The following is a 23,132-nucleotide window of genomic DNA, read 5'->3' as shown; positions in this document are numbered from 1 at the left end:
TATTCAATATTTCTGTGACAGCTTAGCCTACTTCATGCGGGTTTATTTCAAGCGCGTTTTATGCCTAATAGTAGTTTATCCCCTGTGAAATCATATAACGCGTTCTCATAGCCTTTGGCAGCTCCGCTTCCTGGTGGTCTTATAAAACAAACATTGGGTTCATTAAACTCGGGCGGGAAAAAAAAAATCAAGAATCCACTTGAACATCTAATGACACCGTTAGTGAACATTCTAGTTCAGAAAGATAACAATAACAATAAAAACCCAAGCCAGGATGGGCTGCAGATGTTTCCTTCTCCCAGGAAGTCCTGCGTGAATATTAATATGGTTGCCCAGCGCGTGAACCCAGCGCGTGAGCCACACTGCGCGTGGTGATCTGCGCATTATTCTGTTGACGTTTTTTTTTTCCTCCCGTCCTCGATCCCGTGTCTGAGCTGCCTGTTTTGGCGGAGGCAGTTTAAAACATACACGCTCGCACGCACGCACGCACGCAGGGTTGGTGTTTCGCTCGGATGCTCGCAGAGGAACATTTTGGCACGATTGAATCGCCTCCAGGTTTCCAATCCGCTTTCACGCTGACCAGCGGGCTGCGCGCCGAGCCTCCGCGCCACGGCGCGTGTTTATCATAAAAAATGGAAGATCCTTCGCGTCCAGAGAAGGCGTCATCCCGGTGATGTGCGTCTGAATTACTGATTTTTCAGCTCCGCGTCAATTGACACATCTGGGGAAAGCTGTTTTTTCCCTTCGCCCGGGCTACCAAGACAGCTGTGTCATCAACAACCGGCGTGGTGTTGTTGTTGTCTGATTTTTTTTTTTTTTTACGACTGGATATCGGCTGCCTCTGCGCCTCGCAGGCGATTCGGCTGGAAGGTAGGTTGCGCACACCTTCGTTGGCATTAGCCATGTTTTTAACCATATAGCACAGCTTTTGCTCTCCATCAGGGGGAGAACGCGTCGACTGTCCAGTCAGAAAATAGGATGCTGCGCTGCAGACGAGACGTCGGCTCCGCTGACATTTTCCAACGCGTAAATTTGCCCAAGCGCAGGTTTGTCAGTTAACACGCCGTACGTACATGGCAAATTATTCAACCTTGAAGCCTCACGGCTCATGAAGGTGAATATTGGGCCCGCGTTATTGCCCCCAAAACACGCCTGAGTCTGGAGGAGATGGCAGGATCCGCAAGACGCTGCCTCTATTAAAGTTAAGTCGTGACAAAACGTTATGAATAATTTCGCACACGCATAAAAACAAGCCGCCGTCAGCTGACCGGTGATGCTGGAGCATCCGCGGCGGTATTAATCAAACCCCGACACCGCAGACAGCCCGTGTCAGTGTCTGGAAACCCGCTCTGTGGGGCCATGATGGAACATCTGCATGTTTACGGATGGTACCAGTGAAGCGGGGCCTGCGGACTCGCTCCCATAGCGGGGCACGCCGGTGCGTGTTGGTGCGTATCGCCAGGTGAGATGTTGTTGGCGCGTCTTTGAGGTGCGGGAAAGGCGGCCCCCGTCTGGATGGGTTGTGTGTGGATGCCCGTGTGTGCGCGCTTTAAAGACGAACCCACCAATAAAGTGCCGCAGTATACCGCCTTTAGAACCTTCATAAGAGGATTCCAAAAGGAGAAAATAGGTTTGCGTAGAATTAAGGTTCGAGAGAGCAACGTTGTGTTTGTGCCCTTTTATCCGGGCGTGACTGCGACGCCAGACCAATATCATTTGACTGAGAACACTGTTCCATACCCAGCACATGCCTATAGCAACTTTAATAAACAGTAGCACATTGACTGCTGAACCCAGTGTTGAGGATCTCAGTATTGAGAGGCCCTTTAAGAGATGTTGACTGTGTGTAAAAACCAAATAAGCCTCCTGCGTTGGGTGGGGATAACCCAACGTTCCCGTCAATATCTGCACGACCGTCACTTGTTTATAGGGATCAATTGGAGTCTTGAATAAAATAGCAGTCGTTCCCACTTGACCTTGGAGCCGCATAACAGAAATCCTCCTTTCGCATTTATTTGAATTCTTATTGCGGTCAGCGGTTCCGTCTGAGCAGGACTGTGTGACTGTGCCTTTTGTGCTGTTTGGTTTATGTTACTGATAGAGGCAGCAGGGATGGGCAACAGCAGCTGTGACTTTGGGGTCATTGAGTGCAGGCTGGGAGCCACACATACTGGGCAGCGTGTCTTGAATGCAGAGGGAAACCAGGGCTGGCATGACTGTGTCTGCTGTTGCTCACCTGGTGAAAATACCACAAACGTGGTTAGATCATAAAAAAAGGACGGAGGTCTGTTTGGAAAAAACAAACAAACCTGTGGCGCCGGAGGATTAGCGCTGCTAAATCAGATTGAGCGTTGAAAATCTATGAAGATCAAGCAGGGACCTTTGCTGAGCATTAGAGTGATTGAAGCTCGTGGTTGAATGCATTGACAAATAAATAAATAAAATAAACACATAAAGTCGGAGTACGAGAAATCCATGTTGGAAGCTCAAGCAGACTCATCAACAAGACCCACACTGGAGAAACAAGGCTGAGGGAGCATTTCTGCTGCTGAGAGGATACCCCTGCCTGTCTGCATGTGAATTCATGGATTTTCTTTTCTGTCTGGATTTCCTGGCTAATCTAAACAGGTGGTTTCCCTGGAGTTCAAGCAGCAACGGGCCAATGGGTTTGTTAAAGTAATATAGGAGCCACCGCTCATGCTGGCGTTTCTAAATGAAATGTTTAGCCATAGCATTAGTCTGCGTTGTTGCTTTTCTAAAGAGGCAGCTTTCATTTGTGCTTTCACGATATCTTAGTGGCGTCAGTGGGATGGACGCTGTTTCAGGCAGCGCAGATATTCCAGGTTAATTAGTCTGAGGATTTCAACTTCTGATTAACTCCTGTTTATTGCTTTCCTTGCTTGTGTTCTTTTATACGCAGTGAATTAGAAAGGATTAGTCCATTTATCAATCCCATTGTAACACATTAATTGGAGATGTTGATTCTACTCTTTTGTCTGAGATGAGGCTTTTAAGGGCTTTATTTTCTGTTTGGAAGTTTTCAGTTAAATTCCTCCGTACTGGAAACATTATTTTGGTTGAAGTGTGTTAATAACAGGCAAAAACCACAAGGACATCGGGAACACACAGGTCAAGGTCATTGCATTCTCAGAAATACAATTTTTATGGTTTATCACCGTTTTCTGTTTATTTACAGTTTTGCCTTGACAGGAGAGGGTCTGGTTGGACTAATCCCGGCTGTCCATTTACAAGACCATATGTTTGTTTTGCGTTGACCGTAAATTCTCCTGTAAGCAGTAAAGAGCTCTAGGAAGTGACGGCTGTTGCACCGGTGCGCTGCACTTCAACACCTGCTGGACACACTTTGCGAAAGACCCAAATTGATAAAGCAGAGACAGAAAGACTCAGACGCTGCTCCAGAGGTCAATTTCCTCCTCTCACCCTGCACAGGTGACGTTGGTATGACATCATCTGGGTTATTGTCTCAGTTTCCCAGAAAGCCACAGATGTCATCATAACACTTCATTTCACAGTGACAGGAAATGTAGGAGGCAGTGGACTGTGCTGTAAAGCATCTGTCAATTCTGAGGTCAGATTTCCCGTCCTACTTCTGTTTGTCTGTTTGTTATGTTATAGTGCACGATTCAGTGATCGGTGTTACTGTTGCAGACTTTCTTAAATCAATGGTTTGCATCCATTTATCTGTTTTCTACAGATCAAATCAACTTTTTCCACTCGCCGGAGTTGTCAACGTGTTGAGTTATAAATAGAGCTGGAGTGGTAGAAGTGCTCTCTGGTGGCTCCTTGATTAAAGGGCATGCCATTTACTAAGGATGTGTTAGGTACAAATGCATCTCCTTGCACATTTTCCTTCATCCTCCTCTTTTTCCTTGTCCTTTCGGAGTTTCAGGCTGTCCAGGAACGAGTAAGAAAAACATTGAGTTCCGTTATTATTTTTTTCCTTCAAAGGACCTCACTGTGAATTCAGTAGACATCTTTTAGGCATGCAGATTGCCCACTTTTCTGCAGAATTAGTCGTATATTTACGCCTCACACTCACCCCTCTTAGTCATGTGAGGCACTGGTTGCAGCACTAAAGGAAGGAAAAAGCACTATGATAAAGTTTAATGGAAGAAGAACAAATTACTCCTCCAGCAGCCATCCATGTATTGGTGCTGCATTAATCTGCCCCTGCAACCACGGTGATGGGCGCTGGCGGCCCCTCCTGGGTGCCCCGCGCCCCCAACGAGCTCCTACATGTGTGTTTCCCGTCTGACTGGAGGATGTCTGGGATGCATATGGTCAATTTAACCACTCAAAATTCAAATTAAATGCTCCCTGTAAATGCTTCCTGCCCGGACTCTAAGCCTCTTACAGCATCCAGTCTTCATTGCGATGTGTAGTCAAGAGTAATGATGTGTGGTAATGATTTCCTTCAGGCGAGTCATCTTTGTTCATTTCCCCTGTGCTTTCATCTCGTTGCACATCTCCGAGCCATTGGCATGGTCCCATGCAAAATAAATAAAGTTAGGAGCCAACCGTTGCCCCTTTGTTTTTGGCACGCAGGTCTTCTGCTCCGTGCTAATCACCACCTCTTTATCAGTGTCTGGGCTGAATGTCTCACATGGATGGGCAAGCAATTTGGGACAGAAGGCCGTTCTGCCTGTTTACATATGTTGCTGTGCCGTGTGTGCTTTTATTTTTCTCGAGTTGTTACAGTATCGCTATCTGGGAGAAGGTTTTTCAGATCTTGTACGTGCTTCTCTCAGTATTTTGAATTACACATGTTTAGACATGCATAAATAGATTAAAGGGATGCCTTAATATCCCTATTAGCACTAATGTGGAGCATTGAACCTCAAGTTATGTCCAATAAATAATTAAGAAAGTGTTTTTTTGAACAGCTGTTGGTTGTTTGTATGGGTTTTAAACGGATTTGGGTAGTGAATGCTGGTGGAAATGTCTCAGAGGGACCTCGCAGGCTTCCTAAAGGTCAGAGTAGAGCAAAAACTCTGGATCCAGCAGCACTGTGTGCAAGGGGACACTGTAGAAAATGCGAATCTTGACACGGACGAACTTAAGTGTGCTGTAAATGTCAAAGTAATCTTCACTTGGATCTACCTGCTGTGGGAGGTCTGAAAGGTGCTCGATGCAGCACTTTATGTGATTTTTAAAGCAGGGCCTTCAATGATCGCCCATGAACGTCCTGCACAGCGTTGGTTCTGTCATAGAGGCCCAGCTTCCTCTGTGGCCGCCTGTCCCAACCATCCTCAGGAGGACAGTGTGGGAACTGGCTGGATCGGGCTTTCTGGTGTTATCAGCTATTGTCTGCCATTTGCCCCAGTTAGTGCTTTTTCATTTCAGAACTGTCAGAGGGGTGAACAGCAGGAGTGACAGGAATAAGAATCGCTTGAGTGAAGAAAGATGAAAACCTGCCCATCACACCTGTAAAACCAATGAGCTCGAGCGGTGTAACACCGCTCTTGCTTCTCTCGCGGCAGAAATGATTTTAGACGTGTCTGACCGGCGGAGTGTGGACAAATCTCACAGGACCCACCAGTTTGTGCGTACTTTACCTTCACTTTCCCACTGTTTGCTCTCAGAACGTTGTGAATTACAAACAAGTGAGCCATAGGAGAGTGGATTCGTATGACATGAGATGAATGAGTGGGAGAGCTGTGTGTGGGCATGTGTGTGCTTATCCTCAGCTGCCTACGCCATGACTCGCTTGCTGGGGGAGTTTGAACACAAGGAGTAGGAGGATTCAAATGTTTGAAGGCCACAAGTGGTCCACCTGTCCTTGTTAATCACAGCGGCGCTGCTGCATGGACTCATGGACTTGAATAGAGAGACGAGCAGCTCAGTAGGTGCAACAGGGGTTTTACTACAGTCAAACAGTTGGAGACGACTGTTACACGTGTGCGGTTGTTAGATTTGTGAATTGAAAATCAAATATTTAGTAAAGACAGTTTGGAAAAGAAAAATGGGTGTCTTCCTAACTTCCAGGGTGGAATTGACAGCAAAAGTCTGAACTTTTAACGTTTATATCAGGTAAAACCTTAATATAACAACAGGAAATGGTTTCCACATGACACACAGGGAAGTATCCAGACTATCACAGATGTGTTACCGTTGGGAGAAGACATAGGGCAGATACCCATTATATCGAAATATTACACAAATTTTAGCATGAGAAAGAAAAAAAATTGGCCTGAGCTGTTTTTACTGTAGCCTCTGGGCCTTTTTGGGTGAAGGGAAATAAGATCTAGGTCTGTAAAGATAAGAGCCAAGCCCGGCGCAAACAGGTCACATTCGTTTACAGCGACGTTCATCTGGTACTCATTTAGCTCGATCGCGGCTGAATAGTTGATGAACCTCGTTATGTCGACCCACAGTCCTGCAGCAGCTTTTCTTGATATGGGTCACTCAAAAAAAACCAAAATGTTGGATTCAGCAGTCAGCAGCGGGGGTTAAAGTCTGACAAAATAGGTCCAGCGAGAAATAATGTGCATGCGCTACACGCTAGGTGGAAGCTTTGTTAAAATAATGGGGACTATGAATGAGACGGGCAATATTGCAGCGTAATTCCCATCTAAAATAAGTCGAGAAGGACGCAGGCTCACTGAAGCGTGTGCAGCTGCAGAGTGAAGTTCTTCCCAACATGCCTGAGCATGGAGAGATGATTTTTTTTGTCCCTCCTTTCTTTTTATCAAGCGCTCGTTCTTCTCCCTGCAGCAAAGTATCTCAGTCTGGATTTCAGCATCCAAATATAAAGGGAAAACAAAACAGCCTTTCTCTCCATTTCTTTTGTGGCTCTTTGGCTTAAGTAGTGCTCAGAGTAATGTCTCTGAAGTTATCATGAGGGAACCCCGCAGAGAAAATGTGAATACACATGATATTGCATTCTTCTACCACATCAAGTGACAGCTTCTCATATTCTGAGCTCTATTACGCATAGCTTCATCTCTGCGTGTGCCATTCCCCCCACAGCTCGTCCTCTAGGTGCATCTATTGTCTGGGATAGGATTGTGTTGTTCCCATTATATTTGCGAGATGGTGAAAACACACACTGGGTTTTAGCACAAGCAAGGTCTCGCGGACGCAGCCTGCAAGTGTCCACGTATGCGAAGTGCAGTGGGTCACCTTGGTTATAGCAGATTCCAGCAGAAGATGACGGAAGCGGGGGGGGCAAGCTCAGGTGGGAAATGATACAGAGAGGTCATATACTGGCCGTCTCTTGTTTAACCACAGAGCTAATAAGTGCTGCTTCATTTCATTTACATTAACCATAAAGCCGTGCGCTCTAGACTCATCTCCCCACAGCGTGAGCTGTTCATTGCCATTCATAAACTATTGGCCAGCACCATCATATGGACGTTTACTGGGATGCGCGCATGCCAGAAATAAAAGGGGTGTTTATCTGCTGAAAGGGTTCGTGACGAGTCAAAGCGGCTTTGCGAGTTTGTGGCTCTGGGCTGCGCCCTGTAGCACAAAGTGCAGACAAAGTGTGTGGTTTTTTTTATGTAAGATATTTTGAGTTTCAGCGTATAAAATATTTAGCGCTCGTTCAGCCTGCGCAAGTTTTAGGGAGGAAAATCCCAAAAGTGCAAATTGTCTTTCATTAATGCAGCAGGACACAAACGTATAAATAAATGAATGTCACGGCACTGAAGTATACAGGTTTGTTTTTGGCATTTCCTAAATATCAGAAAGAGGTCAGGAGAAAAACACAATTCCTGTACTCCTCCTCCTCATGTGTCTTCCATCCCTGGCCTGCAGTGATACATCAGCCTCTACACATCTTCCTCCTCCTCCTCCTCCTCCTCCTCCTCCTCCTCCTCCTTCTGTCCATTCTCATCAGCCAGAGGCATTTCACTGCACAATGCAATATTGTGGCGCATTCAGCACACAACAGCAGGATGAAGGGAAGTTGGGGCATCAGCAGCAGCACAGAGCCTCATGTAACCTAAAGACAGCAGAACACAGCAGCTTCTGCTTTACTTGACGGACAATGAGGAAATGATTCCGATAATCTCATTGTCCCTTTTCGAAATACATATTAATTCAGCTGAAAGGGGGGAACTAGATGTTTTTTCTTCCCCTTTGGATTTAAATTCCACACAATGCTTTTAAATCGGGTGAGTAGATCGGACAGTTAAAGTACGAAGAGCTGCTGCTCGTATGTGTGTTTGACATGAACGCCCTTAAATGCTACTAACCACAGCTACTCAGTTGCTTCACTTTGGTGCAGTCACAGGGTACTTGTTGATTTCTTCCATTTTTTGCTGCCTTAAAAGTCCATCACTGTAATTTATTCCTCAAGTTTGACTTGACACTAGTAGTTTTATTTCATACTTTTAGTCACGAGTTGTGTTGCACCCTGCAGCATGTGTTACAACCAAATATGCAATTTACATCTTTTTTATTAGAAGTCAGGTTTAAAACGTTAGCTTCTAATTTTGAAATAGATTTTCATCCTTGAAATTCTGAAAGTTTATGTTTATATATAAATGATGTAATTCGGTTATATTTATTCTTCAGCTTCCATACATTGTGTGGCTCATACATTTATTATTTATGGCACAGTGACTTCAATAAGTCACTGACGCTGTATTATTACACACAATCCTCCTTGTGCATTTGGATGTGAAAAAGTAGATTTCAACCAGATGTGACAGATGAGAAGAAGACCGTAAGAAGGGATTAAAAGAATCCTCTGGTGCTGGCAAGTGTTTGTCTTTGGAGGGCATCTTTTTGCAATGGCAACTGTTTCCCATAGATGCAGCTGTACATCTTGCCCCTGTTGCCCAGGTCCCGCTGTAGCGAGGTGAGCTGGTTTTACAGGGGTAAACGACACGAGTCGCTCAGACAGAAAGCAACGAGCAATGACTGATGCGTCTGGAGGTTTGATCAGACTGTCTGGCGCACGAGGAAACGGCTATATTTGTGCGCCCCGTGAGCAGATCTCTAATCTGACCAGTTCATGAAAGGGAGCCATAACCTGGTGCCGAAAGCCCAGCATCAGACTGGTATTGTTGCTTTGTTGCCTCGTTTTCACTTGTGGCAGCTGATGAAATGTTGACATAATGTAGAAAGTGATGACCGAGCTTCATATGCACAGGTTTACCTTTACCATGAGGAAATAGATTCACGCTGCTCCCATCAGTAGTGGTCAGATCTGCTTTGTTCCGACTCTGCCCAGCCCCTCACTAAAGAGCGCATATGCCACAGATGCTAGCTGCAAAGGGATGCAGCTCTGTTTTCCATTTAGGAGACGGCTGATATTGAAGATCAGATGCACGTGTGACGAGGCTGACGTCCTGCTTTGTGCATATTCAGTAGCTACGGACGAGATGCATGGCTGACAGTGTTGCTAGGAGACCACACACACACGACTAGTGTGAGCCGCTTGATTTCACCTCCCTCCCCCATTCCTGTAGTCTCCCTGCCTGTAATGTTTTTTTTTCCATCCTCATCACACTCTCCACCATTTGCTCACTACATCCACTGTGATATTACCTTTGTCTGTCTCTCTCCAGGTTTCCATCTAATCATATGCACCTTCACTCTGCCTGATCCCTGAGCGACTCCCCATTTATTAGCCAGCCCCGTTTTCCTCCTTGTTCCCTCTCCAGCTCATTGACGCTGCCTCCATTCTGCCCTCCTCTCTGGCTGCGCGTCCGTCTCAAGCTGATCGTTCATCTCCTGAGCATTTTTGCTCTTGTGCCGCTGCCTCTCATTCTCTGTCGCTGTTTGTTTCTGGGCTGAGCGACACTATTGTGTCTGGCATGAGAGTGCTGAGTGTTGTGTGCTGTAAGGCTGCAGGGTCAACGTATTGATACTGTACATTTATGAGCAGAAGGCAAAAACAGCAGGCATGTCAATTCTACATGGAAATATAATAAAACTGCACCCAGATTCTGTTTTTGATATTTTATATGACTGTTTTACCTCTGCATGTTTCATTAATCCTTGTAGGATCTTGTTACATGTGAGAGAAATCTCAGGATTTGAACCAGTGTAATTAAATGTGTATTTCTGAACCTACTTCTGGACCCCGAGCTGTCGCTGTGTGTCGCTCCGCCTGCCTAACACGCAGTGGGGTGGAGCAGCACCAAAGGAACGCTGGCTCAGGTGGACAGCGGATGGCAGCAGGCTGCACCTTCGCCAGCAGAGTTAAATCAAAAGAACGGATTCCAGGACTGACTAATATTTCACTGCAGCTGTTTGAAACGTTGTCTGGAAGACGCTGAAACCCCTCCCATTGCTCATAACAGCTTCGGATGATCTGTGCCCGTGTGTGTTTAACACATATAGAGGTCTTTGGGCACGTGCGCGATCCGCTTGCTTATGTGCACGAGTGAATGCAGCATTGCATGCACATCCATGAATCACTGCTCCATCTGCCTCCCGGTCCTGATGTGGGGAATTCAGTCGACCCTACAGTCGCCCCTGTGAGACCGCGGTAAACGCTCTGAATTTATGCAAGATTTAAAGTGACAGGATGAGCATTTTCCCACGATGCCAGAATCGTGTGTGTTCCCCCGTTTTAATGGCACCAGCACGGGCTGTTTCCCACACCATAACCTGCCTGCCCAGCTGTCCGATCCTAGAAACCCAAATCAAAGCTCCAGTTACCAGACGAAGCAGCTCCTACTGTTGCAGCTCCCTAACGTAATTAACATTGAATCAGCAAGCATGGCAGCGGCAGCGGCAGCGGCTGAGGTTGTGGTAAGGGCTGTGGGATACAAGAATAGCAGGAGCCACGCTGACCAACTGGATGACACACTGGGCCGTGACAAAAGAACCACTTCCCGCTTAACATGCTGCCTGGCCCCGGTGATGGCCCCTGGTGCTCTCAGCGTAGCTATTTTTGCTCTTTTTAAAATGAGATATGGTTGATATGCTGTGTAAACAGGCTGCCGCATGTGCCCCCTTGGTGGTAAATGTGATTTAAATGGTCTTGAATATTTACAGATTTGGGAGATCTTTCACGCTGCCGGCATGTGGAAATGTCATGTATTTTTAATGCCCTTTTTTGCTGCTTGCACCCAAAGTCAAAGAGTATAAAAGCATCATCCAGTGCTCATTAAACTGGAAGCTCCTTCAGTTTCCATTGTATTATTTTAGGATTTAAAGAAGAATCATGGTTAATTTCAGTAGTTTCATGATAATTGATGCTTTTTTGATGCTTTGTGACTCTGAAGACCTTCAATTATAGACTATTACATTATTAACAAAATTAAATCAAGGTCAAAATTGACAGTTTTTACTTCGTTATGATATAAGATTTTCTTCGTTCTGTTTAACTGCTGGAATACAGATTTCCTTCTGCTGGACCACTTTTTATTGACTATTTCACTACTTTAGTCTGCTCACAAAACAATGAATTTAATCACATATACGGGTCAATATAAACACAGTTTACACTCGGTCAATTAATCTAAAAGATTGATGAAAACAATGTCTTCTTGCTGTTTATTTTAATAAACAAACCATGTAGGATTAAAATGATAATTTTGATAGATATGTGATAGATAGAGTGGTTAATAAGCATCATTGAAACACAATATTTTTTATACTTTAAATATATTTCTTGAGCAGTATATATATAATGTCAAGCCATAGTCCCTGATCTAGTTTTGTGAAGCTGCTGCCAGAAGCACGAGTGATGCAGCCTCTTTCTCCACCAATAAGAAAATGTGAATCTCTGTTTCTATTTATGCTGGAAAACATGGGCCACATGCGTCAGCTGACAGCTGTGCTTTTCTTAGCCAATTGCCGCGCACACTCACATTCACCAGAATGAAAACACTGCGTGGCCCTCAGATATCTGCCCCACAACAAGCATGACTTCTCATGGGTGAGTCGGAAGCTGTGCATGCGCTACATGTGACAAACCGCATTATCGTCCGGCTTGCAGGCAGCCTTAGCTAGGCCATCGCAGAGCCTGCAGCTGGAGATGCTGCGCTGCTGAGTTACCATGCTTACTCAAATATTCATAACGTGATAATGAAAATGTAAATAGTCTTCATATGATACATGAGAGACTGGGGTAGAGAAAACAACAGCCTCCATCATGGTTTGCGTGTTGAACGCTGCCTGTTGGATTAATGGCCTGCAGAGTTCACTGTGACAAAGTGAGGATGTTAAATAGCAACACCTGGAAAGTTTCGCTCTGAGTTTCATGTTGGATGCGGAGATGTGGGAGTTTAATCATTGTCCTTGTGTTTTCTGGGTCAGGTGAGACGGAGGAGGGCGCCTGTGACATCCGTCCCAGAGTCTCCTTCTCTACCATGAGCTCTGGCTCTGCCCAGGATGTGGCAGTCGAGCATTTCCTGCGTGACATAGAGAGGAGAAGCAGGCGGCTGCACTGTGCTGTGATAGGCTGTGAGGAGGAGCGACCTCGCAGCGACATGAACCTGCTGTATCGCAAGAGCCGTTTGGATTGGAGGCAGAGGGACCAAGATGGGAGTAAAAAGAGGTGAGAGGATCAGCTCGCGGAAGCTCTGCATATGTGGGATTACATTAGGGTGCAGTTCAGCTGGGAAATAAACCTCTTAGCCACTTTCAATGAGTTTTATTTTGAAATCTTAAATCCAACCGCCGCTCATAAGGTCGGTCAAGTTTGCCCGAACAGTCCCAGAGAAATTTGCATAGCAGAGCTTCATAATGAGTTTAATATGCTCGGTAGGAGCGATAAACCATAATAATGTCGACAAAATATCAGAGGGCAAAATGAGGCCAAAACTGGTGAAAATAAAATTGAATTGACTCGCTGCCTCATTTATCACCTCCTCTGGTATTATTTTGACTTTATATCAAATCATTTTTATTAGAAACTCCACTCTTTACACTTTATGAGGACATTTATTTAAATTCACAATGTTGTGGAACATGAATGTGGCCAGATATTTAACTTTGTTTTTATTAATTTATAAATCTTTTTTTTAATCAAGTTTAAATATGAGTTATAAAACCAAAAGGTTTTAGTAGAAGTCATAAAAGGGGGTGTACGCCTTTCAGCTCATCTTGTCAAAAGAGTTTAAGTGGTACTAAAAACTGCTTTTCACTCTAATACCTTTGGCTGACTGCTGTAACCTTTAAATCACAACATATATCCTGTCAGTAAGATTTAGGTTATGTATAATCTTAAATCATTTAAAATCAGCCATTGCCAGATCACAGGCAGCCACCTCCAAAATGTAAATCTTTAAAAACTGTTTGTCTGTTCATGGTTTTAACGTCTCCACAAACAGAAAGCCATTAACTGAGTATCGGGTCCAGTCTTTGGAAACCATCCAGCAGAAGGGAAAATAAGTCATAATACATCGACAGCATCGACTGTGCTGCAATAATGTCGTTAATAGTAATCTTTATAATGCTAATGAAATTTAACCCCTTTGATTTGATTTTGGGGTTGGATTTTACACGGAGCTGCTGTGAGACGCTCATCAATGCTGATAAATCCCGTTATCATAACAACGATCAAAATCCTATCAGATCAAATGTGAGAGACCCCGTGAAGCTGAACACGTTCAGCGCAAAGATCCCGTTCAAAAGTGACTCAGCCGTAAATGACCAGCCTCGACGAGCTGTTTGTGCCGCAGAGGCGAGAGAGAGAAACTATCAAAGGCAACAATGCAGTTAGTTCAGAAGTGCCGTCCGCTGCTTCCTGACTCACAGCAGTAATTGGAGGCACTCGTGTTGGCAGCAGAAGTCAACATGATGGTGGAGTGAAAGCAGTGGAGGTGTAGGGCCCCGAGTGGAACAGCGGGCAACAGCAGCAGAGCCGGAGCACGAGGTGAGAGGCAGAACATGGTCGGCCATGATGACAAACTGGGCAGGGTCAGGGATGGAACCCTGCGAGCACGGAGAAATGGACACTGGAACGGACCACGGAGCTGGTGCCAGCGAGGACGAATGCAGCCGTGCCGGGGCAGGAGTAGACAGTTTGAGTTAATTTAGGAGGAATCACATTTATAAACCAGAGACAACTGCAGACAAACAACAGAGAAGGACATAAATTGTGTGCCGCAACAAATGTTCACCAGCCTCCTCCCTTATTTTTGTGTAATACCAGCAACAACCAAGTCAAAACTAGGAAAAGCTCATTTTTTTTTTTATCTTTTGAGGTGTTACATTAACAGTAAGACAGACAGACAAACATCTGTCACATAAGATTAAAATAAAGGTAGTAACTGGCTAAAATCACTGTCACTTGGGAAAATGTGACATTTTCTTTCCCAAAAACGACAAGACGTGTATTGTCCTCTTGAAAGATTTGCTGTGTGCTTAATTATTGCCGTTTTAACGATCAGTGTTGTCATTGATCGAGGCCGAGCGATCTTTTAGGTAACAGTACCACAGCGCTCCTGCGCTCATGTACGGATCAATACAATACAAATCACGTGCTTTATCATTTTAAATACAACCGCCACACAGACCAGTCGTGTATTTTTCAGTCCTGCTCTCTCAGATCAATTTCCAACCATGCAAAGCCAGCCCATAACCAAGGGAGCCAGTTCAAGTTGTGTCAGATGTTTCGGCGAGGTTCAACAGAACGAGGGCAGACACACACCCAGAGTCAGCTGCTCAGTTTTAACCCACTTAAATCATAAATGTTCGGATTTGCCTTCGAGCCACTTGAGCTGTTATCAGAGATCATATTTCCTGCAGATGCAGCAGTGCCCCTCAGGTTGTTTAAACATCATCTGCTCTCAAGTGACCCCTTGCAAAAAGGTATGATAGAAATTATTTGATGTGCTGTTGCACAATTCTGGAGCAGTTTTAAAAGGGTATGAGCATTTCTACATGATATCCCAGACCTCAGAGCAAATGTGGAGATAAATGAGCTTTAGAGACCCATTCGGATTTGGTCTGACCAACCAGTGTGAACTCTTTTAAATGTTTCAAACGAAGGGGCTGCATGGCCTCCACTATAGGCTAAATTTAGCCCTGTACTAACATGAATGTGAGCAGTCACAAGTGCACTTCCACCGGCGTTGGAGAGCGCAAACATGTTAGTGCAGAAGCAAAGAACCTGTGTTAAGACCACAACACTTTCTAAAACAAGCAGATTGCCTCACAAAACAGATTTCACAGCTTAGAAGATAGGAGCTCCTGTGTTCTCCATAAGGAGCAGCCCCTGCTGAGCCTGAATGGAAGCTCAGAAAAGGCTTCTGATCTTAAGAGAGTGTGACCTGTAGTCATATGTTACATAATGCACTGTGAAGGATTTCTTCCGCAACAGAAAATTGTGCATTGGGGCTGTTTAATTACGGGCGCGGAAGCAGCGTTTGTGGCCTCAGATGTGCAGGCGCAGATGTTGACATCCAGTTGTGCTCCTGCCTGATGTGAGGGGGGGATGACACCTGTGGCTGCTTCTCACATAACTGCAGTGAATTCTGATGTTGTTTCCTCTTTATTGTGTTATTTTCACCCCACAATGAAATATTTATTGTCCTCGCTGACATTTGGCGTGAGTGCAGTAACCTCACAACAGCCTTGTTAAATGAAAAGTCTTGGGTAAAAGAAGTAAACCGATCGAAACTTAAAGGCCAGGAATTTGTGTTGCTGGCGTGCAGGGTCCCCCCCCCTCCGGGGAGAGAGAGAGCCACATCATGGCAGCATATAACTGGAACATTACAAAAAGCTAACAGATCCATCCAAGGCAGCTTATAAAACCTTTATTCACCTCAGCAAAAACAAACAGCTACAATCTTTTGAATATTTCCAGTCAGCCACTCTATCAGATTTCCTCCCTGTTATTTTCCCATTATTCAAGGTTTCGTACTTACAGGCAAAAGAAAAGACTCCAGCTATGGTTCAGTTTGTGAAAACACTACAGGGTTTTTGTCTGATTGTCAGATTAATTTAACGTTGTGAGAGCTTGTATCATTGATGATTTCAAGTGGGGGGGGATCAAACACATGAAATGCAAAAGTGTTCCCATGGTAACGGATTAAAGGCTTCTGGCAATCATGAGAGCAGACCGCTGATGTGGGTTGAGGATATAAAGGTGCTGGGATTCCAGCAGTGCGGCGCTCATAAATAGTGTTTTTGACATGGGATTTTATTGTTTTCTAATTGGACGTGTGAGGTGGAAACAGATGTGGAGGAATTCAGATGAAAAAAAGCAAAAGATGAGGGATTTCCTTTTTGGTTGTGAAAGCTGTGCATTCATTTCTTCATCAAGACTGATGTTTGAAGACTAAAGGCAGAATAAGGGGAGACTACAAATGGAAGAAGATGACTCCTTTGTGCTTACAGTTACCATTAATGATTCATGCTCATAATTCTTCCTGCGATCCTCAAATTCCCAACCCCGTTTCTCCATCGCAGTTCCAGCCAAAATGACCCATCCGCCACTGTTGGCAAAGTCAGAGACTTGGCTTCTTTCCGCCGTCACTTCCGGATGGGTTTCATGACCATGCCAGCCTCCCAGGACCTGTCACCTCACTCTTGTGCCTCCGCCATGGCGCCACGATCGCAGTCCTGCCACGCCGTTGGTGCCGGGGATCCGGATCTGGAGAACGGAGATTACTCTGACACCCAGTCGCAGCACGGTGGCCGCTGTCCCCCAGCCAAGCCTAAACGTCACCCCAGCACTCGCCTCAGCTCCTCTTCTGCTGAGGGCCGAGGACTTACTGAGATTCCGCCGCTTCCCTCCGGTTATTCTCAGTCCAAACACTCAGAGAAAAAAAATGGTAAGTAAAGATTCTTCTACTTCCTGGTTTAATATGATACTTCTACAGTTCTCATGACTTCAAATTCTTTATTGATAAAATTGTGAAGAGGATAGAAAACAAAGCTAACAAAGTACGATCAAGCAGAAAATTATAGATTTTATTTTTTTATTTGACCTGTTTTTCCTCAGCCATGAAGAAATCAGAATCTGGAGAGATTGGATCGAAGAAGGTGCCTCCTCTTAAACCCAAGCGAAGTCCCAGCACCCAGCTTTCCTTTGACCCTCCTGCTACGCGTGTGCCTCCTTCTGCCGCATCCTTGCCTTTCCAGGCTGCAGACTCTCAGATTCAGACAGGAGATAGTGAAGATGAGCCAGTCTATATCGAGATGGTGGGCCAAGTCTTCACCCGGGAGAGTCAGACAGCCACCCCACATCCTGTTACTCCTGTGGCAACCACACCTGACTCGGACTCAGATCAGAGTGAGGCTATCTACGAGGAGATGAAATACCCAATGCAGGAGGACAGAGAGTCCCACAGACACCTCCCTCCAAAACACGAAAAAGCGCGAAACTCTAAACACTATCATGTCGCCACTTCCTCTTCTGCTAACTCCTCCTCTCTTCCACGCCCGTCCTCTTCATCTCCATCCTACTCCAAACCGAAATCATCTGTGTCAATCTCTCATTCTTCTCCTCTGCCTTCCTCTACGTCTTCTACGCCTGTCCCCCAAGTCCTCTCCACCAGTCCCCACACGCCGCGAGCCCCTACCCCCTACCTGCTACAAGGTAATAAGTCGGAGTCAGAGTCGAACACTAAGATCCCGGCCCCTTTCCCCAATCTTCTCCAGCATCGGCCTCCACTGCTCGCCTTCCCTCAGCCGGCAGCAGCCTCCAGCGGGGTTGGAGTGCAGAACAAAGCGTCTACATCCTCCAAAATGGGAACTCAAACCTCCAGCGTGACAACTCAAGCCAGCGCCTCTTCCTCAACTTCTTCCTCTTCTAATGCCACTGCATCAGGTTCCAAGGAGTCATCGGGTGGGAGTGCCACCCAGCAGGACAAACACAGCAGAGACTCCCAGTTATGTCCAGCTCCGGGACTGAGGGCCAGAAGCCATTCCACGCCTCTGCCTCCCTCCTCCAAATCCACGTCCCCATTCTCCCATCACCACCACCACCCACACCATCGACCTTCGCATTACCATCACTACCGTAAGCCAGACAGAGGAGACTCGCCCGTTCCAAACAAGAGCAGTTCACAAACCTCTACCGCCCAGACCCAAACCTCAAGTACCGGCAAGGAGGGCAAGTCTGTTAGCTTCCTCCTGAAGTCTGAAAAGGGGGAGCGGGAAAAGGATAGGGATCGAGACAAGGATCGGGAAAAGGATAGAGACAAGGACCGAGACAGAGAGCGGGATAGGGATAGAGATCGGGATCGGGATCGGGGTAGAGACAGAGACAGAGACAAGGAAAAAGACAAGGACAGAGAAAGAGAGCGGGACAGGGACAGGGACCGAGACAGAGACAGAGACAGGGACAGGGACAGGGACAGTGACAGACATAAAGACAGAGGTCATGATCGGGATGGAGGGCCTCACTCTTTACCACTGGATCAGGGTCACTCTTCGAGCAGCCAAACATCTCAAAGCGGCACCAGCTCAACTCCGACACCATTTTCCTCATCCCAGCGTCCTCATTCTCGCCCACAACTTCGCTCTCATACTCCTCATGGCCTTCCAGCGTACAAGCCCCCCTCTTCAGATAGCCCCTTGCTGTGGACCTACCCTTCTGGTGGTTTCCGGAGACCACCTGCTTATGAGAGCTTGAGGGGAAACTCTCAGACGCCGTCCCTGCACCAACCCTCCAGTCTTACTGGTGTAGGTGAGCTGTCCAAGAGTAATGGGGGGTCTCTTCAATCTGCAAAAGTTGGCTTCATTCCGTGGGACAGCAGTGCCAGTTTGACTACAGATGAGGGGTCTTACTGGCCTATGCAGAGGAAATCATCTTTCAGCCACGGAAGTAGAGAAACAGAGAGTATGTTCTTTTTAAATAAGTAAAAACTGCATCACTTTCAGCCAGATTTTAAGCATAAAATTGAACTCTTTTCCCCCCCACTCATCTCAGAAGATGAAGGACGTGCGTGGAATGGCAGTGCCGATGCCCTCTTGAGGATGGATAAAGAAGAGTTTGGATTGGGCTCACGAGCGGGCCACTCAGGCATCCCAGTCCATTTCAGTGGTGCCACCAGCAGGACGCACAGCGACTCTTTGGCCGGTGTGGACAGCAGCGCAGGTTTCAGAGCCCTGCCAAGGGTTGGTCTGCCTCTTCCCTGCCAGACATTCCCCGCCTGTCGAAATGGAGGTAGGCGAACATTCAGTGCTTGTCATCTTTGAGTCATAGTTTCTAAACACAACATGCGATTTAAAAAGGAGCTAAGACGCTGAGTTTAAGGAAGGATTCTTTAACTGATGCTTTAACTGAACTTGTTTCCTGCAAATGCAATTTTGAACCCATAATTTAACATAAGCTGCTGACCAGACTACCTACTTCCTTGTATTACACCCTCTTTCCATGGAATTAGTCTATAAGGCTTTAGCTATTTTCCTGCATCAGCACTCACGGATGGAAACAGAAAGAAGCCGCTAACCTGGGCAATCAATAAATGTTTCCTTGAGGCATTATCACAGAAAAGACAGCAACCCTGAGCATTGTCCATTGTTGAACAGCGGATGTTATAGTTTAGGGTTGCCTCTGAAAGTTGAAAGCAAATAATGATTGAGCAAGATCATTAAAAATGCCAATAGGAATCTTCTGGCAATATGCAAAAGGATTGTTCTGCAGCTGTGCATGCTACAGTGAAAAGTTAAATGTGGACACCTCCACATGTGGAAACACGGCGTAATGTTTGCTCCTGTGCAGAAGTGGGGCGGCTGGGCCGCTCGTCCTCAGCTGCTGGAATGAGACACGTGGGTACAGGAGATGTCCAGAGACAGAGCAGCCTACCAGCACGAGAAGCCCTAAATCAGGTGAATATCCGGTATATGTATTAAAGCTGCGATATCTGCTGACTCATTAACATGATAAAAATGAGGAGAACATTAATATTGCTCTAGTTATAACTTCTGCTAGAGACAGCGCTCTTGCAGATCTATTTTTAGCTGCTAGATATGCCCAATGAGCAGGATAGGTTTCTGGCCTGCTTTGGAGGAACAAGAGCAGCAAAGGTCTGTGACGTAGGTTTCAACGTAATCTGAAAAGAGAGAGATCACTGGATGAGAGCACATGCGGGTCTGTGTTTCAGAGCGATGAGCTGCAGTCCTTTTAGCTGCACAGTTTTGCCCAGATTCTGGCTGCATAGCAAGTGCTGACGCAGTTAAGTGTGCTGCAGAGACTGTTTCCATGCGGCTCTTTCACCCTCCTGCAACATGTAACGGATGAAGCAGTGCTGCTTCCTGCTGGCTGCTGGGGAAAACTGCAGATTTGTTGATGCAGCATTTGTAGTTGCCCCGTTTAGTTCAATACTCGATGTGTAAGTTATTGGAATAGGACGTCCGTTAATGTCATGAAACACGGCATCATATCCACGTCTTGAATCCCCCCCCCCGTGTTCAGCTACACAGTCTGCCGCAGCCTCAACAGCCCTGCAGTCCGAGCAGCCCCAGCGTCTCTCGGCAGCAGCAGCAGCTCCAGCTCCACCAGCAGCAGCTCCAGTTGAAGCAGCAGCTCCAGCAACTTCAGCAGCAGCACCACCTGCAGTTGCAGTTCCAGCAGCTGGCCCAGCTGGCCCAAGGACAGCCTGCTGTCAGCGGGGGCGGCATCCAATCCACCACCCAGACCCAGAGAGACGGAAAGCTGCTGGAAGTCATTGAACGTAAACGCTGCCTGTGCAAAGAGATCAAGGCTCACAGGCGTCCTGACAAAAGCCTGTGCAAGCAGGATAGCATGCCCATCCTCCCTAGTTGGAGAAGGACACCTGAGCCTCGTAAGACTGGCACGCCACCCTGCCAGAGACCGCAAGCCGTCGTGTGGGACACGGCAATCTGAGGAGGAGAGTCCAGCTGTGTCAGCGTCGGGCGGGGGACTAAGCTGAAAGAGACTAAAACGTGCGTTTAACAGACAGAAATCTCCTATTGTGTGAGAAAACAAATCCGAGGACATTAAACCATTAATGAAGACTTGAAACTTGTGCGATCAATGAAAAGGTGAGGAAAAAAGGGGTTGCAATCAGACAAAATTAATCTCTTACCCAGGGGATTTGTACTTGCTCTGTACATTTTCATGTGTTCTAATTGCCAATGATTTGCCACAAAATGCCAGTATTATTTCTACACATCGAAGACACCAATTTAACAGCAACGGGTGGGATCTTAATGACAATTGGTGAGGCCAAATTTGCCTCTTAACTCCCTGAGACTTAAATTAAATGTATTTTCTCGAACAACAACAAAAAAGGGCCCAACACCAATTGATGAGTTATTGAAGTGTTTCTTGAAATCGTGACTGCGTTTGAGATGTCTTGGTATCAATAGATTGTCATTGTGGATGCAAATAATCATCTCCGAGGAGTCAAAGCTACCTACTGTATCTGTTTGCATATTTGTAATGTAAATCTATCTACTTTCTCAATGTTTCTGCAATTTTATAGCAATATGCTCCCCATTCTGGAGCAACATAATTAAAACTTGTGTCAACTAGCCTAATACATATCTAAGACTTGAATAAGTCATATTTACTGTGTCATTCTCTGCATGTCACAATAGACATACAGTATTGTGAAAGCGTATGTGTAGAGATGATCATGTCTGACTTTTACATACGGCAGATCTTCATTATCATATCGTATAAAAAAAAAAGATAAATATATTGTTTGGGATATCGGTCAAACAGGCGATGATGACAGATGGCAACAATGTGCATTCCAGCCAAAAATCTTGAGATGAGTGGTATAAAATCACCATAGGTCATGCTTATCCGCACTTGCACATTAGTGACTGTTCCACCAGAAGAAGAAAAAAATCAACAACACCGCACTCACACCCATCAACTCAATCTGTAGGACGCAGTGCAACTGCTGAGACTGTGAGTATCGATCACCTCAAACAGAATGCTGGAACAATCTGTCCAAATCATAGCGTACGCTTTGGAGAATTTAAACCTTAATGTACTGTAAATAGATATGTACAATTGTATTGGAAATGTAGCAACTATTTCCATTTTCATACTTGTAATCAATACATATTATGTAGCATATACTGTATAAACATAACTTTGTTCACCTGTTTTTCTAAAATGATTAAGTACTTTATCTGCTGCAGCCAGTCCATGTATTACATATAGTTTTCCTATGAACGGTAAGCCCTCTAAAGACAGGCACAGTCCAACAGTTGTTTATTTCAATTTATGCAAGAGTCCCTTTAAGCTCTGTTATCCTTTCTGTTTATGCCTTTTTTTCTAAATCTGTTTTTATTTGTGTACAGATCTCAACAGCTCATTGTCCTGACATTTTGAATACTTCGCTGCTATCTTGAACTACTGGTGTTGTTCACTCAATAACGTGGTGTTGCCATGAGAGACATTATTAATATAGTGGTTATTGTTACATATTGTTTTAATTTCTCAACGACATGTGAAATGAAGTTTGTACCTTGAAGAGTGAGCCCTTCTGTACTAGTATTAAGGCACTTGAATGTCTCATGGTTGTTGTTGTTCTGATGATAGTTAGCACCAAGCTGTACCGTGCAGTACACCCAAGTGAGAAGAAGACCCATCTTAATGTGACAGTCACTGCTTGGCCTTTTGTTTTAGTTCTACCTGCTTGTGTTTGACGGTCAGGTCTTTTTCACGCTTACTGAGTCCATTTTCAGACAAACACAGGCCAGGAAATGCAAGGAAATGGGCAAGTGCAATGCATGCAAAGATTTCTCTACACTGAAAATGTTCCAACGATACTGACTTTAGTGCCCAATCTAACTTTAGAATTGAAGTAATCACCTTATTCCTTTTCACAGACTGATATGGAACCCTAGGTGTCATTTCCAAAATAGTTTACAAAAGCCGTTGGTTTTGTGTGTCTTCTAAAACAGTGGCCATTATATGAGTGCCATACTATATTGATACGGTGTACCTTGGAAATCACTGTAGTGCTATATTTGCATTGATATTGTCATTAAAAATAAATTTTATATAATGAACTTTACACATTAAATGGATTCGGTGTCTAATTTCATGTCTTATAGTATACAGGGGACATAAGAAGGGAAGTGAACATTGTGTTCTCAGTGCACTTTTCGTGGGGCGAGTTGTAGAACCTTTGGCGGCCATGCGAGGGCGCTAATCTGCAACGTGCATTTTAGCGTCGTCAGCGCCAAAACAGCCCATAATCTATCAAATTTATCAAACTGCCAAATGGTCTAAAATTATTACAAATAAACGAACCGTTAGCAGA

General features: G+C 45.3%; 1 protein-coding gene across 4 annotated transcripts; it reads left to right on the top strand.

Annotated features, from left to right (window-relative positions):
- The first annotated feature begins 434 nt into the window (after positions 1-434).
- On the top strand, positions 435-22,892 carry LOC130537050 (neuronal tyrosine-phosphorylated phosphoinositide-3-kinase adapter 1). 4 transcript variants are annotated; one of them, XM_057053450.1, is made up of 8 exons: positions 435-870; positions 943-1,046; positions 12,244-12,484; positions 16,345-16,709; positions 16,880-18,721; positions 18,812-19,048; positions 19,607-19,713; positions 20,300-22,892. In XM_057053450.1, exons 3-8 carry the CDS (start codon positions 12,297-12,299, stop codon positions 20,729-20,731), a joined length of 3,171 nt encoding a protein of 1,056 aa, XP_056909430.1. In that variant the 5' UTR covers positions 435-870; positions 943-1,046; positions 12,244-12,296; the 3' UTR covers positions 20,732-22,892. The 4 variants fall into 4 exon arrangements, with proteins under 4 accessions (XP_056909430.1, XP_056909429.1, XP_056909431.1 ...); XM_057053449.1 differs by lacking the exon at positions 943-1,046 and having other exon boundaries at positions 436-870; XM_057053451.1 differs by lacking the exons at positions 435-870; positions 943-1,046 and adding an exon at positions 1,130-1,462.
- The last annotated feature ends 240 nt before the right edge of the window (positions 22,893-23,132 follow it).

This window comes from Takifugu flavidus, chromosome 14, assembly GCF_003711565.1.
Source record: "Takifugu flavidus isolate HTHZ2018 chromosome 14, ASM371156v2, whole genome shotgun sequence".
NCBI classification, from domain to species: domain Eukaryota; kingdom Metazoa; phylum Chordata; class Actinopteri; order Tetraodontiformes; family Tetraodontidae; genus Takifugu; species Takifugu flavidus.
Note: the sequence above shows the minus strand (reverse complement) of the source record. Positions and strands in the feature narration are given on the sequence as shown.